General features: G+C 40.3%; 2 protein-coding genes across 3 annotated transcripts in view; one reads left to right on the top strand and one right to left on the bottom strand.

The window, feature by feature from the left end:
- Positions 1-3,995: 3,995 nt before the first annotated feature.
- On the top strand, positions 3,996-8,103 carry LOC118331632 (G protein-activated inward rectifier potassium channel 2-like). The gene is made up of 2 exons (XM_035666693.1): positions 3,996-5,034; positions 7,272-8,103. Exons 1-2 carry the CDS (start codon positions 4,137-4,139, stop codon positions 7,616-7,618), a joined length of 1,245 nt encoding a protein of 414 aa, XP_035522586.1. The 5' UTR covers positions 3,996-4,136; the 3' UTR covers positions 7,619-8,103.
- A 3,083-nt stretch (positions 8,104-11,186) lies between these two features.
- Positions 11,187-16,401, bottom strand: part of rabgef1 (RAB guanine nucleotide exchange factor (GEF) 1) — a 6,304-nt gene continuing 1,089 nt past the window's right edge. The window contains exons 2-9 of one of the 2 annotated variants that reach the window (XM_035666695.1): positions 15,953-16,133; positions 15,651-15,862; positions 15,384-15,550; positions 15,207-15,288; positions 14,935-15,067; positions 13,815-13,906; positions 12,300-12,556; positions 11,187-11,849 (exon numbers count right to left, since the gene is read on the bottom strand). In XM_035666695.1, coding sequence (XP_035522588.1) covers positions 11,430-11,849; positions 12,300-12,556; positions 13,815-13,906; positions 14,935-15,067; positions 15,207-15,288; positions 15,384-15,550; positions 15,651-15,862; positions 15,953-16,131 — 1,542 coding nt within the window. In that variant the 5' untranslated portion in view covers positions 16,132-16,133 and the 3' untranslated portion in view covers positions 11,187-11,429. Of the gene's footprint in view, positions 11,850-12,299; positions 12,557-13,814; positions 13,907-14,934; positions 15,068-15,206; positions 15,289-15,383; positions 15,551-15,650; positions 15,863-15,952; positions 16,137-16,401 lie in introns of both variants that reach the window. The other variant, XM_035666694.1, reaches the window with a different exon arrangement.

The following is a 16,401-nucleotide window of genomic DNA, read 5'->3' on the forward strand; positions in this document are numbered from 1 at the left end:
CAAATCGGTCGGTTGTTTGCAGACGTTAGTGGACTCCATTTATAAGCTAACGTTATCTAGTGTTGCCCGCTGTTGATGCTGTTAGGAAGCGGAGAGAGAGAGAGAAAGCATAACAAACATCCAACAGTGCAAAGAAGCATAAATAATAAATCAGTTAACAGAGGGAATCTGGAAGGTCTCATTTTATAAGTAACATTACAACCTGTTCTTTCTTTGAACCTTTAATATTCTTGTAAAGAGACATTAAACCTCTTTATAGTAAGAATATTATAGTATATTATATCAGGTAACAGATGTTTCTGAAACCGAACGTTTGCTCTTCAGAGGAACATGAAGATTTTCCACTGATCATAAAATAAACATGTTGGCTGAACCAGTTGTGACCAGTAACATTTAAAGAGGCCACAACCCAGTAACCCACTTTAACCTGACCTGACTATTCTACTGTGAATATAACAGAATATAAATATCAAATGTCTGCCTGTTGCTGTGAAGGCAAACTCATGACTGGCTTTTAATGTGAAACATTTGCAGGGTTCGAACAATCACCAGTGGGTTTTTAGATTAGTATTCTATATTATTGTAGAGAATAAGCTCTGTGGTGAACAAAGGTTTATAATAATGTTGAAATTGACTCCAGTTTTATGATTTTTGAAGCGTACATGTGATTACCAGAAGTAAAAAACTAACGTTAGCCTATAAACTACACCACTGTCACATGACTTCAGCGTCCCCACAGTAAACTTCCAACTTGTAATTAAATCTTTTATTAACTTAACTAACTTATCAACTTGTAAAGTTTGAGTTAGAATAACTTAAAGTCTCTGTTTTAAAGTCCGTTGCTACATTAGCAATTAGCAGAGTTGAAAATACAGGAATTTAATTTTTGTGATATTTTTGGCATCAATTGTTAAATAGGAAAACATGACTGAGGATGTGATCTTAAAGGGTTAAAATTACACATTTAACTAACTCTAGCGATACACTAAATCACTGTATCTTCAACAATCAGCTGTTTGAGTTCATCCAGTGAACAAATACAGAGAAATACTTTAAGATTTTAATTTGTTTCCACGTGACTTCCATACTGCCTCTGCTCAGCTGTTTGCCTAAAAATAACCGGCGTCCCCCCGTGTAGCCTCAGCTCGATTTTGTCCACATCTGGACCCCAGATACCTGGTTAACAAGGTCCCTGAACGCAGCACAGATCATAAAAGAGAGAGAGCGTCTGCTGATGCGTTCATCATAGACGGACTCCTGTAAGCATCAGTGAAACAAAGTGTCTCATATCAAACGCCTGAAGTCTCTTTTAATGGTGATCGTTCACTTACTCGCTAATAAAAGAGAGTGAACTACAACATTAACAACAATTAAAACTGTTGATTATATTGACTGAAACTTTGTGTTGAACTGCGTCGTTTTGATAAGTTGAACTGAGGGAAACTGCAGCTGATTAAAATGGAGACGACGATGTTTACATAATTAAAAACAGGAATATTGAATCTAAATGTGGTTTATCGAACTTGCATTTACAATTTAATTTACAGTGTAATTATTTTAGGAATTATGCATGACTGATCTCACATGCCCCTGCAGTACTCCAAAGTACCCCTAGGGGTCCAATATAGCCCCATTTGAGAAACACTGCTCCTAACAAGCTCGTCTCTATTCACAGACCCTCGTCTATTAGACAAAAGAACAACTACCAGCTGTTACATGAATGACGCCTTTCTGCACATTCAGCACATTGTTCTTCCTCAGGCGCCCGGAAACAACGGGATGAAACGGACGAAGGCCAATCCTGAACCGCCGTGCATCCAGCAGCAGTTTCCTGCTAAATATTGTGAGCACTTGGTGGTTGGACTGAGCTGTGCGTTGCCATGGAAACCGGCGCTGTTCAAGCTCATAATATTCCCCCGTGAATGGAGAGCAGAACGGCTTCAACACAGCCATTTGTTCCAGTGGTAGAAAGAAAGAAAAACCCCCACACACACACACTGATGGTGGCTTATAGGCGACGTGCGTAGTGTTCAGTGTGTGTGTGTGTGTGTGTGCGTGTGTGTGAGCGCCACATCACAGTGACCACGTAACGATTATTAAACTGTATGTCACAGATTTCCCTCGTGGACGCCAGATTATCTCCTGGAGGAAGCGTACAGTGTTTTAAAATCACATCGTGACTGCACCATAAACTCGTACGTGACGTTTGATTCGCTCCCCGTTTGCAGCCTTTCAGGGAAAAATGTTGTTTCTGCTCCTGTCAGACATCCAGCAGCTGGTTTATGGAAGATTTAAACTGCCAAAATGAAAACAAATCAAACAAAGAAAGTGAAAAACAAAAACATATTTTCATGTATATTTACTTTTCATGTACTGTGATAATGTTAAGAGTAGATTAACTCTTTAAAGATGAGACTTTATTGATCCAAAAAATATTTAAGACACGTATGATGTTTACAATGCTGTGTTCATCATCTTAATTTAGCGTGTTAGCTGAGGCTGATGGGAATTTAATTTATTTTTCAGGTGTTTAGTCATAAAACAAAGTGATTAAAAAGTTAAAGGTTATATATATATACCTTCAGATCATCGTAACTTCATTCAAAGTGGACAGAAACAGAATAAAAATCATTAAACCATCTCTGTTAGTCTTTTCAACAACCATCTCTGGTTTGGTGGAAATAAATCCACCGATGTATCTGCACAGGTGGAGGCGCACCGGACATTTAGTTGCACTATGTGACCTCTGCCTTTTTACTAAAAACCTATTTATAAGAAGTGCTTGTTAGAGCGAGTTAGATCAGATGGCTGCAGCTCACAAGGTGACTGTCACTACAACAAGAAAGTTAAATATAGGAACGGACACAGTTTGGGTCACAGTCTGTATCTGCAGTGGATAATTATCTTATTCTTCACAGTAAAGATTTCCCCTGTCGGTGCTGAGGAGCTCCGCACGCCTACGAAGGCGTTTTACAACCTTAATTCAGGGTTACGCACACTCTTTACTGCGGGAGATACTGTGACAACGTGCAGCTTTCTACTGGCAGTGTGGGGGCGGTGACATGTTTTTCTCGGCGTTACCGTAGCTGAGCGGTTTCGTGCTGATACCATTTAAGTGCTACTGGTGAAATCTGCATACTGGTCTCAGCTCATGTGGTGGTGGAGTTAGAGACAATGGCAGAGTAGGAGGTATTTTGTTTATGATATTATCTGCCACTCAATCTGAGAGTACGTCCACATTAAGTCGGTTGAATTTGTGAAACGCATCGATTTTCTTCATTTCAGCCTCCGTCCAGGCTGAAAACGGCGTATTTCTCCCCTCAAATATAGAATAAACATTCACTCTGTACCAGGCAGGAACTGCAGAGCAACACCATATTTACACCTGGTAGTAAAACAGGATCTGTGTCCATTTTTAATATCAGGTGTTAATGAGGTCGTTCCTGTGATCACACATTGTAAAGGTCCATTCAGGAGGATCTATTGTTAGAAATATAATATTATATTCATAGGTATGTTTTCATCAGTGTATAATCATACAATGAATTAGACGAGTGAGACGTTTTTTATCCTTTCAGTGTCTGTAAATCCTGTTTTCTGGACAATTTTAGGACAATGTAGTAAATTAAAACTAAGGGAATCTTCATGTTCTCCTCTGGGAACTCTGACTTCATCTGTGTGTTACTAAAATAATACTTAAATTCTTAATTACTCATCTATTTCAGCTTTTTACACTTGAAACAATCAGAAATAAAGATTTAATGTAATAAGAAATCAAATTAAATTTAGATTTTGACGCTGCTGTTGCGCTACATATATATCAGTTGATGCTAATACAAACACAGAGGTTCATAAGAATAGAAGAGAAGACATATTTAATAAGAACATAACTGCTGTTCTACATAAAACACATTTGACTGGACAGTCAAAAAACATTAAGCCATTTTTCTCAGTTTCGTTGTTATTGTAGTTACTGCAGTTAACCTGGGCAGCATAGTAACCTAAAATAAAAGTAAAAGTACCTTAAAATTGTCTCCATCATTTGTACTCTGAATAAAAGCAGAAACAACTTGCTAATCCCAACTCATGACCACCATGTTTCTTCCCTGACAGGCTTGAATCCACCTACGAACCCCATGGAGCAGGATGTGGAGAGCCCGGCCATCATCAGACCGCCCAAGTTGCCGAAGCAGGCCCGCGAGGACCTGCCGAAACAACTGGCGAAAGTGGACCGAAAGAAGAAGATCCAGCGGTACGTCCAGAAAGACGGGAAGTGCAACGTCCATCACGGGAACGTTCGGGAGAGGTACCGCTACCTGACGGACATTTTCACCACACTGGTGGATCTGAAGTGGAGGTTCAACCTCTTCATCTTCGTGCTGGTGTACACAGTGACGTGGCTCTTCTTCGGCTTCATGTGGTGGCTTATCGCGTACCTTCGCGGCGATCTGGACCACATAGCGGACGGTCAGTGGACTCCGTGCGTCAATAACCTCAACGGGTTCGTATCGGCCTTTCTGTTCTCCATCGAGACTGAGACCACCATCGGTTACGGATACCGAGTCATCACGGACAAATGCCCCGAGGGGATACTTCTGCTTCTAATTCAGTCGGTGCTGGGATCCATCGTGAACGCCTTCATGGTGGGTTGCATGTTCGTTAAGATCTCGCAGCCCAAGAAGCGAGCTGAGACACTAGTGTTTTCCACCAACGCGGTCATCTCCATGAGAGACGGGCGGCTGTGCCTGATGTTCAGAGTCGGAGACCTCAGAAACTCGCACATCGTGGAGGCGTCGATCAGGGCCAAGCTCATCAAGTCTAAGCAGACCAAGGAAGGGGAGTTCATCCCTTTGAACCAGACAGACATAAATGTGGGTTACAACACGGGAGACGACCGGCTCTTCCTGGTGTCACCGCTCATCATCTGCCACGAGATTAATCAGAACAGCCCCTTCTGGGAGATCTCGCAGGCCCACCTGGCCAAGGAGGATCTGGAGATTGTGGTGATCCTGGAGGGGATGGTGGAGGCCACAGGTGAGACGTCGCCTGGCTTTCTCTGACCACGACGACCACAGATTACAATAATGTGTCCTGTAAATGTTAATTAAGAGTTTGGAATAGATGATTTCTACGAGTATAACCTGATGAAATGTGTCAATATCCGCACTAAATATAATAATAATAATAAACTTATCAGAACCAGAGTTACAAGGTGCAAAGAAAGCGTATAAACCTAAAAAGAGATCAAATTAATATAATATATAAAATATATATTAAGACATAAATACAGTAACTTTTATTTTAAGAAAACTGTAAAATGTTCTGACCAAACGTGAAGCAAAGTTTCTCTTTGTGTCGTGGGATCGTTTGTATTTTCAGTAACATGAGGTGAAAATTTGCGCTTTAATCTGGTTTAAATCAGCAGTTTGGGCCCAAAATAAACAGATTTAATTGCAATAAACGGATCAAAAGGATGCTGGACAAGCAAGCAACTTGTGAAATGCTTGTTTTCTGATTGGAGTTTGGTTGATCAGATCCTAACTAGTAAAGTTAAACTGACAGCTCGAATCCAGTAACAGACACATATCTTCATCAGGTAGTTCAACCTCCTTTCTTACTTCTTTCTTACTTTTTCCTCAAGCGATCTCCTTGATTGTCCACTAACCTGGGAACCTTATGGATCACAACGGACACAGATAGTTGTAATTACACAGTTTGGCCACTATGTTAAATTCTTCCCGGGGACTCATATGTGTGCGGTTCACACTATTTAACCTTCCTCAGGATTAATTGTAATGACTTAAAACGATCTCCTGAACTTTTCCTGTAGCGCCAGTACAGTGCAGAACTAATTAGCAAGTTTATACTTTCTTTTTTTACCTTTACTTTCACCTCTAACTTACATCCACTGTGGTTATCAGTTTGTTGAGAGTGTGGGCGGTAAGTCAGACAGCAGAAGACCATTTTACAGACTGTGGGGTTTATATAATAGTCTGATGTCCGTTACCTGTCAATCACGTGTCAACATTAATTATAATATGCCAACAAACACAGATGTGAAGGCTGATTTCAGCTGAGAGGATCCGCAGGGAGCCTGATGACCCGAACACTGATCGCAGTACCTAAAGCGTACGGTACCTAAACACTAGGACCTCGAGGCTCGAGCTGCCACAAACCTCCTCAGATAAACATATGTTCGATCAGATGGCGTTGAGAGATTTCTCTCGCCGTCAGCCGTGATAAAATGAACCAGTTATGTAACACCTGAGTATTTTCAGACAGCTGCTGGAGGCTCACAGAAGACCTTCCTGCACACAGCTGAGCCAAACAGGACACGATACACATCAAAACACAAAGAAAATGGCGTCAGAGAAAGTGACTAAAAGCCACTGAGGCGCTCTAATATTAACTGTTTCTGGCAATGGATCAAATATTAACCCTGTGAGAACAACAGTGACTCCTTTTACTGTCAGATTCTGATCCATTTGGTCCGATTACATTTAGAAAATATAAGAAAAAACGAAATTAAATGATTTTAACCTGTTCAAGTTAGCAAAAGGTCAACCTGGAAGCTAAGAAGTGAGGTAGAATAAAAAGAATAAAACATCAGTAAAATAAATACTAACAATAAAACCACCAGAAGTATTGTTAAAAGATGCCCCGTTTACTATTTCTCCAACCTTGTACGACATTTTGCTGCATTTTCTTCAATAAAATATTAATTTGGAAGAAGAAAAAGAGTCGAAGGGTTGATGCCAGAAGGAAGAGGAAGTTTAATTTAATTTAAAAACCAAAACTCACTCTTTGATAACTAATAACTCAGATCAGATCTGAACAGACTTTATAAACACATTTATAGATTCAGTGTGACCTACTACTCTCTGAGGATGTCACCAACTCTACGGGATCATAGAAAAAAGACGCTCCTTGTAACTACAGAACTTGCCTTAGAATAATCATATTTTAAAGTTTTCTCCAGTGTGACAGTAAAACGGTGAAAGTTGTCTGCACATTTATGGAAACATCGCAAACAGAAAGTGCTTACAGCTAATTCGGCTAACTTTTAATGGTGGAAAAATGTGAATAAATCTAAGATAATTTAAACTCAAGCAGCAACATTACACATATATATAGGCAGGAATCTGAGCAACAGATCTCTAAAAACCTGGATAAATAAAACTGACTCAGGTTGTTCAAACTTAAGACTTTTCCCATGAATCTGTATCTAGCACCACGACCTTTAACCCCGTAATGTTTCACTGCGTCTTCAGGGATGACGTGCCAGGCGAGGAGTTCGTACGTCAGCAGCGAGATCAAGTGGGGCTACCGCTTCACGCCGGTCCTGACGCTGGAGGACGGCTTCTACGAGGTGGACTACAACAGCTTCCACGACATCTACGAGACCAACACCCCGCCCTGCAGCGCCAAAGAGCTCGCTGACATGTTCAACCGCAGCCGCCTGCCCCTAACCTGGTCGCTGGCCAGCAAGCTGAGCCAGCAGGGACTGCCGGAGTCCGAGCAGGAGGGCCAGGAGACCAAGACCGGCCCGGACGAGCAGGGGAAGCAGCCGGAGAGGAACGGGGACATTGCCAACGCAGAGAGCGAGTCCAAAGTGTGAGACGTTTGAGGAACCGAATGAGGACCAATGAGCACAGTAGACCAAGTATTCCTGCACCAAGAACCGCTTTTTATCTCAGTGATTCTCCCCCGAAAAACAACAACCGTGTCGACATGTGGCCCGCCGCTGAACTGAAACCCTTCGCGGCCAAAGTGCATGTTTCAAATATAATGTGATGTCCTCCTGATGAGATTCCTATTATTTTTTCTATTAAGATATTCCTAGGGGCATTTGCATAAGTATTTTTGTACATACTATAAAACGTTTTGAATTCTTTGTTTTGTTGCGGTGTGAATATTTGAAGATGTTTGATACTGATACCTTCTATAGGTTAGTTCTGTATATATATATATATTCCCTGCCTTACTGTATGTATAAAGCTTTCATTATTTGTTTTTCAGGAACTATATTAGCATGTATAAACATTATCGGCGGTTAATTTATCTTGTACTTGTTGTATATACTGTATGATGATAATGTTATAAGGAAACACGTACACATCTCAATGGATGCAAACTCTAGTTTAAACCAATGACGAATACTTCCCCAAATGATAAGGTAGTGCTACGATACGATTCCCCTCGAGAAGCCATGACCCTGCCGTTCGCAGCCGACTGACTTCCGACAACGGCCCTTTAAAAACTGCATTTCGTCACTTTTGCACATCGGAGGTGGAGAGAGTTAGTCACTGTTTCAGTCTCCAGGAAAAATCCCTCACATGTCACCGAACAGTATCAGAAATAATAAACAGAAAATGACATAAAATGTTATTGATGAGACTATTTTTCTTTATCTTCTCTACTTGTTGTATCATCCGATGCCTCATCTGATTTTAGTAACAAGTCCATCAGGAAACTCCCATAAATCACCTCGGTACCGCTGTCGTCAACCTGTCCTCTGTCTGTCTCTGAGTTCACTGGGAGGCTGCTGAGCCCCGATCAGTTGCTAACAGCAGCTACATTAGCAGTTAGTGTCTACAGACAATATTCTCTCCAAAAAATATAAAATATGTCATTTACCAAAATCACTGATAAAGTGTGTGTTGTACCAGTTATCAGTGATCTCACTCTGATCGCTAAAAAGTTGTAGATGATTGACGGTGTGAATGTCAGGATATTATTGGTTGAAATCAGTTAGTTAATGCTGACGTAAGCACACGTCACATTTAGTTTCACAGGAAGACAAAATTATTGAATTGAGTTTTTGTGAATGTTTCTGGCGTAAATTGTTAAATATGGGAACACTGAGGATGAGATCTTAAAGGGTTAAAATTAATTTTTTCATCTCACCTGGACTTTAAAAACTTCAGTAGATGAGGCAACTTTTAACTTTCTACATTTTTATACAAATATCTTAATACTACTTGAATGTTAAGAACACTTCTTACTCACTTCGACTGATATTAAAAAGGTTTAAGAAACGCTGCACTAATGAAAACATACCTTTAAATATCAGAATCCATTTCTGCCAATAAATACTCCGTTACAAGTGAGATGAGACAGACTTTATTGATCCCACACCGGAGATATTCCCTCTCATGTGTCTCATAAATTAATCTTAAATTAAAAAATCAATCCAACGACTGACATTAAACAACCCCAGCGAGTAACATCACTTTAGTTAACACCACACGTGGTTCTCAGTTAATCTGCTAACGTAAATCAAACCGGGTCGAATGTAGGTTTTTAATTCAACGTCAGTCGTCAGTTAGCACAGCAGCAGCGTTTCAACAGGCAATCAGACTCACAGCACACTGTTAATATTATACAGAACATCACAAACAGCAAAATAAATCTATCTTTAAAATACATTATTCATAGCATTCATGGGTCAGGAGACGTCACGATCAATAGGAGTGGTTATTTCTGTTTTAAAACCCAAAGAGTTAAAATTCAAATACAAGGTTTTTATCTTTTTTATGGTCAAAACAAAAACAATTTGATATTATTTCATATTTACAGGAATTTTAAGACCATTCAGTCGTGTTACATTCAGGTTCATTATACAGCTGAACTCTACAAACACGACAATATTAAAAACAGTGTTTACAGAAACTGAAGCATCTCTTCATGTTGATTTAATGCTCGACAATAATGAGGTTTTGTTCCAGAGCGGCTCAGTGTTTCATTTACAGCTCGATGATTTCAGTTCAACACACAAATAAAACCGAATATTAAACACAGCAAAGAAACTGTTATCAAAGTCAAACTGGCCTCAAAACAGAAACACTGACAGTTTATACTGGATGTAAAAGTTCAGTGTGGAACAAAACAGCTCGTTTATTCATTTTCTGTTTTAATTTTTTTGTTTTTTAAATGAAAAACAGTTAATTTTTCATTTACTGTTTTCATTTTAAAAACAAAAAAATCCTGATTGGTGTAAATGTGAGTTGATTTAGGATATGAAGGTGATTTGATTGATTTGTGGCACACTTTTTAAATCAACTTTTTAACCTTTCCACTATTTCTAAGTAAAAAAAGGCTAAAATCTAAAGTGAAGTCACATAAATGTAATAAAAAAAGTTAAATAAAAACACAAGAAGGCCACACAGAGTGAAATGTGTTGTTTCTACCTAACTTTAGCATTTTAGCATTAGCAAGGGGGGACAAACAGTAGGATCCAACTTAATGCTGTCATTAAACGTTAATCAGTTAACTATTAAAGATTAGTGTAACCAAACCGATATGTTTTTAATGTTTCGAAGGCAGTTTGATTAATGCGATCATAAACGTTATTAATTTAACACACTACGAGAAATTAAATGTTTGTTTATTTTCTACCTGACAATAAATAAAGTCAAACTCTTCTCGTGAGTAACAGCTAACGTGCTAGCCTCAGTCACAATATCGCTTTTAGCTTCTTTTTATTTTTGACTTTTACTCTCTTCTGTTATTTTGTTCTCAGGATTGTTCACAGTACACATTTAATTATTAGTGGAGTGTGAAACACAAATACTAAGCTACGTGTTAGTTCCTCCACTTTGAACTCTCTGGCTCTCCGTCCTTTCGAAGGTTCGCACCGTTCAGACAACTCAGTAAAGGAAACTGACTTAATAATAATATAATAATAATAACAATTAGATGTTTTAGCATATTTATTTTACCCCAGAGAGTAAATCCGCTGATCGCTGCAATTTGATTAAAATGTATCAGTGGTTCCCAACCTTTATTCTTTAGATCCCTTTTCTGTAATTTAGTAAACTAAGTGATTTAAGTGTATATTTCGTATTATATTCAATGTATAATAATAACAGTTGCTGATAAACTACATTAAACCCAAATATCTTAAAGAAGTTTGTGTAAAACTAAAGATTTGGATGAATTTTGAGCAGATTATTTCCTGTAAATATTGAACAGAGATTAGTTTTTTTTATACAATTCTGTCAGTATTATGTATTTTCTGTATGTATTATACATGTTTTAACAATCATACAGACTTCAGATGCTTCTTTTTAGTCAAATTCAGTGTTTTCTGCTCATTGCTTTATCAGCTCTTTGGTTGTTTGAACTTTTATCTGAGAGTGAATAATAATAATCTAAAAAAATAACAATTTCACTTAGTTTTCATCACATAAATGAACAAAATGCTGAATTACAGGCCTATTGTGTATATTAGTTTTCTTACACCCTTTAAAATTAAGAAGGCGTTGCGACCCCCCCGGTGGAGCTTTGACCTCCAGGTTGGGAACCACTGAATATAAACACGGGTGTGACGAGGCGTTTAAAGTGCAGAACACACGTAGCGAGATGGCGTTCAGTGCGGAGTACCGTTGCCGTGTGTGACATGTTTTTCCTCCCTTTTTAGACGCCCGCTACCCAGCGAACACCTGCGGCGTGAGCGGCGGCGGCAGGTTGTCGTTGTCTATGTTGTTGGCGTCGATGGCAGAAGCTTTGCGAGGCACAATCTCCAGAGGATATTTCTCCAGGATGTCTTGCACCTCGCGCTGAACGCCCTCCGGCCAGGAGAGGAGGTCGGCCTGCAGACTCTGAGCCGCCTCCATCAGCGTCTCCTGCCGGCTGCTGAGCCCCGACAGCAGCTCCAGGTTGTGGTTGAGCTGAGCCAGGACGGGGTTGGCGGGGGCCACGCCGGGCGCCGGGCCAGTCTGGGGCCAGTCTACCTCCGAGCTGTTGAACCGCGGCGAGGCTTGGCCCGACATGTAGCGCTCGAATTCCTCTGGGGAGAGATTGAGAGACTGAGCGTCCAGCTTCTCGATGAACGCCGCCGCACAGCACTGAAAGAGGACGAAGATCAATATTAAAGGACGTTTTGTGGTTTCTGGTGGAGAAACATGAAAAGATCTCAACTCGTATCTATTTGTTGAATAGGCCTTGCCGTGAAATAATCAACCTGATTCACTCCTGATTCACTGTCTGTGTTGGATTTTGCATTTTGCTGCTTTTCTTACTTCTTTTTCTCTTCTTGTTGCTTCAAAAAATCTAAAAAAACTAGAGTTACAGACGCTCAGAGTACTTTTCTACGATATAATATTAATTATGCAGCAATCAAAGATGAAAAAACATATTCAAATATTATTTATAAAGATTTTAACCCTTAAAAACTGAAACTATCACCTCTGACGACTTTACACTGTTATTTCTGTCAGGAGTTAAATATTTGTTGATGAATTTAAAGTTAAATTAATTAATAATTGAGCTCCGATGAGGACTGAAGTCAAACGGACCAGGTTGGTGAAGTAGTAGCCGTCCTCTCCGGTCATCAGTCTGCTGGGGTTACAGAAGCGGGTGATGTACTGGATGTTGGACTGCAGTCGCGGAGGGTTGGCTTTGAGCACGATGTAAATGAGCGCCGGGAGGAAGTCGTCCGCCGAGGCCGGCTCGTTCTTCGTGATCCTGATGGCGCTGAAGATGTTTTTACTGCAGCGAGTGATGCACCCGAGTTTGTCCCGAGGAACCCTCTTCGAGTCAATCTCAATGATATCTGGAGACAAAGACACGTCAGTAACTGTTTTATTGATTTAAAGCTCCAGTGTCACATTGAGGAGGATCTATTGTCAGTAATGTGATATAATATTTAAAGGGATGTTTTCATTAGTGTTTAATCACCTGAAAACAATAATTGTTATGTTTTTGTTTCCTTAAAATCAGACGTTTTTATCTACAGAAGGATCTTCTTGAGACACTTGAAAGGCTGAGCTGTATTCAGTTGGTTGCAATCTGAAACTTCACCACTAGATGCCACTAAAACTGGTCATTTAAGTCTGTTTATAATAAATATTCCAGTTAATTTTAGTAAGTTTCCAGCTGCTTTCTTAGTCGTCTTTGATTTAAATTTAATTTAGAAAATTATTTAATATCTTGGTCGGACAGAAGAGGGAATTTAAAAATGTTAACTACGGCGGACCCCACCACTAGAAGACTCCTCTGTAGATAAAAACGTCTCATTTTAAGGGAACAAAAACACAATTATTATTATTTTCAGGTGATTAAACACTAATGAAAACATCCCTATAAATATTACATCACATTACTGACAATAAAACCTCCTGAATGTGTGACCTTTAAATACAAACTAGCTTGGGTTTATTTATTATCAATAGTTTTTTGCTCCTTTCTGTCTCAGCTGTCTGAAAGGGGGCGTGTCTACGTTTGATTGACAGCAGCTGGCCGGTGTTACAACACTGACAGAAGATAAACAAAGTAAACAAGCTAATGCTGTAGCTTCATGTGCAGACAGCTTGTTGTTAGTAAGTAAAGACGAAGAGTAAAGACCACCAGCATCCGACAGCAGTGACATTAGCAGGTACGTTGACGGACCGTGAGCAGCTCGTCAGTTATCTGTTGTTCGGTTGGTTCAGCAGGTTAAAGTACAGGAAGAGACGAGTGTGTGAGTTAGAGAAGGACGAGACTTCAGCATTAAAGCTAATGTGGGCTGTTGTTTGAAGTCTGGGTTGTGTAGCAGGTTGCTGATGAGTCTGCATGATGCAAATATGGTTTAAAATGAAGGAATCTGATTGGTTTACAGGGTTTTAAAAGGTTCAATTCAAGACTTTTACCATCTTTTAAAGAGCTCTGAGAATCTGCGATGAGGATTTTTATTTTAAAAAAGAAAATTCATATATAATTCAAGAAAATAAATAAATACTACAGACTAATTGTTAATTAAAAACAGTCGTTGGGGTCCGCCATGTTTCTACTGTAGCCCAGGGGAGGGTGAGGCGAGGGAGTCGCACTCTGACCTGTTATTGCTTTGACCACATTCTCAGAGACTTCTGGGATTTCTTCGTCCATAGACACACACAGCATCTGGATGGTCACCCAGTGTAACGCCCTGCGGATACAGAGACTCTCAGTCAGTCGTCAGTGTGACGTAACTTTAACAAACACAGTCGACTTCATATTCACGTGGAGAAAAAGCTAAAAGGGAAGTTCGTGTTAAACCAGAGAACTGGACAGCCGATTATTTCCTGTTAATATTGATCAGAAATATGTTTTTATACAATTCTGTGTCTGTATTAGTACATTTAATTTTAACAATCATCCAGAACTTAACAAGCTTCTTTTTTAACAGATTCAGTGTTTCTGGTTGTTTTCTAACGCAGGACGAGACGGTTTATCAGACAGTGAAGTCTCTCTGTTGTGTTCAGGTCTTCAAAGTTTAGATCTTAAATAAAAATCTAAACTTTAAAAATAACAATTTCATTCAGTTTTCTTAAAAAAAAGTGAATGAAATGAGATATTGTTTCTTTTTTATTGTCTTTTCTTTACTTTTATTATCTCGTATCTCATCTCATTTTATAAAGGCCTACTGTACATAATATTAAAGTTTTCTTTCACCTTTTAAAATCAAAATCAAGAAGGCCTCCCGACCCTCAGGTTTTATAAAGTTGGGGTTGACACAGGAGTGAAAGCCACTAGGGGGCGCCAAAGCTTCACAGGGGGTCTTCTTGATTTTAAAGGGTGTAAGAAAACCTTTATAAATATACACATTAGGTCGATATCTCAGCATTTTATTTATTTATGTGGAGAAAACTAAATGGAATTGTTAATTTTTAAGTTTAAATTATTATTTAAGATCTAAAGTTTAACACAAGTAATATTTACTGAGCTTCACTCTTTGATAAACAGCCAAAAAATGAGCCTATTAAATCTGTAGGATTGTAAAAAATAAAATCAAATAAATAAATAATACAGACACATAATTAAATAAAAAGCTCCTAAAAATGTTAGAAAAACAAATCTCTCGTTTTACACAAACATCCTTCAGTTACTGAGTTTATCAGCTGTTATTGATAAACCCTGAATATAATATTAAAATATCCAATAAACGTGGATCAATATAGAAACGTCGCCGCCCACCTGATCCTCTTCTGCGTGGCCAGATCTTTCTTCTCGTCATCGGTGGTTTCGGGACAGAAGACGCTCTTATACAGACGACTCATTATGTACTTTTCCACCTGGTCCATCACCTGTTCCACGGACTCCGAAGAACCTGATCAAAGATTCACCCGAACACGTTAATCAATACACTAATCAATACGTTAATTAGAGCTAACGGGCCGCAGCGAGGAGGAGGAGCCTGTTTGCGCTGCCATCTAGAGGTTGATTTTAAAGGAAGTGAGTGAACCGACCTTTAAAGTGGCTCATCAAGCGGTCCGCCATGTTCTGGTAGAAATCCTGAACGCACTCCGACAGCTCGTCGGCGCCGAGGTCCTGTAAGACGAGAGGTTGGAGGGTCATACGGCGCCGATCGGTGTATTGATCGGCTCATGTTAAGCTTTTATTATTAGGACTGTTGTTATTACGACCTTCTTGCTCGACATGTTCACGATGAAGGTTCGGCACTGCTTGTGGATCTCCCGTCCGGGCTTCTGGAGGTTCTTCAGGAACTCCACAAAGTCCTTCGACACCTGATCCGTATCGAAGCTCGCATGGCGGCTAATGGACGGACTTGGAGTCTTTCCCTCCTGGGTTTCTGATGGAGGAAGAACCACATTCAGAACAAACTAACAGGTCCTGGGTTATGTTTCATGCTTACATACTGAGGATGAAGCTAACGGCTCTGAGTGTCGTACCTTTCTTCGGGGCGGTGCGAGATGACGGGCTGAAGAACTTCTTCACCGTCGTCACTTTCCGCGTCTTCTCATTCGTCTTTTTCTCCTCAAACTTGGAGAAGGGTCCCAGGGAGGCGTGTCCGGGGTGAGGCTGCGGCGCCGGCGCTGCAGACTGGGGGTGCGTCTGCGCTCCGTGACTGCTGGCGTACGCCGCCTCCTCCTCTCGCTGCAGCCTGAGAGCATCGGGCAGAGCGGAGAGTGAATCATTAACACACTGCGAGGAGAAGCTGCTGCCAACGATTGCGGCAGAAGGTCTCACTTACTTTTCTGCCAAGGCCCAGTCGTCCTGGATCTGTTTCTGCCGCACCCGCTGGTACTCCTCCCGCCAGCACTTGGAGCACAGGCCCTGCCATGCCGCGTTGCCATAGTAACCGCATCCCTTCTTGCACAGCAGGTCAGACTGGTCCACGTGTATCCCCCGTCGCTCCGTCCGCTGACTCATGGCTGCTGGAGGGAAAGTAAACGATGGTTCAGCAGGTTTATTGGTTGTGTTTGATGCACAGAGCTCGCAGTTTGTGGACGCCGTCACGCAGACTTTAAATAACTTAAATTACTTTAAATGTGTCTCTGTGACTGCTGAGGTTTCAGAGTTGCCCCCAAGTGGCAAATAATAATAATTAAAGGTTGTATACAAGATTCACGGCCACTAGATGTCGCATTAGAGCACCGGCATCTCAGACAATAAGAACCAGGCTCCATTGACAAAACCAGT

The sequence above is a fragment of the Morone saxatilis genome, unplaced genomic scaffold (assembly GCF_004916995.1).
Source record: "Morone saxatilis isolate NCDOM2014 unplaced genomic scaffold, NCSU_SB_2.0 Contig20, whole genome shotgun sequence".
Taxonomy (NCBI): Eukaryota; Metazoa; Chordata; class Actinopteri; family Moronidae; genus Morone; species Morone saxatilis.